Raw genomic sequence first — 1,411 nt, forward strand, 5'->3', positions numbered from 1 at the left:
CAATATCCCTAACTTGAACTAAACCCCTAAACTCTCTTCATCAGATTTGAAAACAGTCACTAACCCCTACTTTTTATACCATCTTCTTCCTCCACTGAGTTGCCATTTCTGCGGATCAGAGACCAAACTTAAAACTGCCCTGCCTTGTTGTCTTTAAGCTCCGGATATCACCGCGTGCATCATGCTGGTATCAAACTGGTTGTCGTCCTTCCTTCTCATCTCTATGATCTTCCTGTGTGAGTTTGAATGCACAGATGGGATGAAGGTCGGGCTTGAGGCAGGTCGGTATTCTGGAACAAGACGACCAGATCTGAACCTGACCCCGCAAGCGTTGCAGAGGGTCTTTGGTCCATTAGGTCCTTCCCTCCACTGCGGGGTCTTGGTTGTCTCACAATGAGTGCACTTCCTGACAATCCCGTCCGAGTTACTTGCCTCAAAACTGGAAGACACTGTGTGGGTTGTTGTCAGCTGAATCTTGCGTTTCTTCTTGGCATGTTGCTCGGAGGAATAGTAACTCTCGGATCCAGATCCGCCCGGAGTCAACTTCTCGGGCTTTTTGGGTTCATCAAAGGGGAAAAGGTAGTTTAATCTCATTGTTGTGGGGCGTTTGCGCTTGCTTCTCATGCCTTTCACAGGGAAAGCCAATCCCTGAGACCTGGAGTTCTGAGGGGAGAGAGAATCGCAACTGTTGACAAGAACTGACACCGGACTTGAAGACTGAAATAGCTTAGAGACTTTAATATCAGGAGGCGATGAAGATTGATGGAGGGTGCTGTTTATGCCGGACAAGGCTTCAGAAGAATTGGACTGCTTCTGCAACAAAGAAAACAAACGCAGATCGATTAAAAAATTGAGAAACACATTCAATGAATGATTCAAGATAACTCATGAAATTAACAGCTTTACTCTCACTACATGAAGGATATGAAATACTACTCATTATTATCATGATTATAAACACAGCTGAAAGTGATATTTAAAAACAGCTAAGCAGATGTCTTTTTCAGGTTTGAATTGGTTAGTTAGTTTTTACTCTGATATGGTGGGGTAAAAAAAGAGCTATTGAAGATTTGAACCCTAACTAACAAACAAATAGTAATAGGTATGCAAAAGTGAAGGAAGCAGGAACTCACCACCAAAGGAGGAACGGAGTGATGAACCCCAAGACGAGCAGGCTTGGCAAGGGAGGTGAGGTGAGAAGGCAAAGAGGGGAACATGTCCATGGGAGGAGGCTCAAGGTCTTGAAACTTGGCAACCCAATCAAGAGCTTCTTCGTCAGGGGCATTGGTGGTATCGATGTCTTCATCATCAAGAGGGCAGTCAAGGTTATTGATGAGATCATCAAAGAAATCATCAGAGAGAATACCTTTGAAATCCTCCTCTTGCTCAGGTAACCAATTCATGCTTCCCA

General features: G+C 44.4%; 1 protein-coding gene across 1 annotated transcript in view; it reads right to left on the minus strand.

The window, feature by feature from the left end:
- LOC104766132 (GATA transcription factor 11) overlaps window positions 7-1,411 on the minus strand; it is a gene marked incomplete in the record, with an annotated part of 2,550 nt that continues 1,145 nt past the window's right edge. The window contains 2 exon segments of the mRNA XM_019243350.1: window positions 7-813; window positions 1,134-1,411. Of these exon segments, the coding sequence (XP_019098895.1) occupies window positions 154-813; window positions 1,134-1,411 (938 nt within the window).

Source organism: Camelina sativa, chromosome 3 (genome assembly GCF_000633955.1).
Source record: "Camelina sativa cultivar DH55 chromosome 3, Cs, whole genome shotgun sequence".
In the NCBI taxonomy this organism is placed as follows: Eukaryota; Viridiplantae; Streptophyta; class Magnoliopsida; order Brassicales; family Brassicaceae; genus Camelina; species Camelina sativa.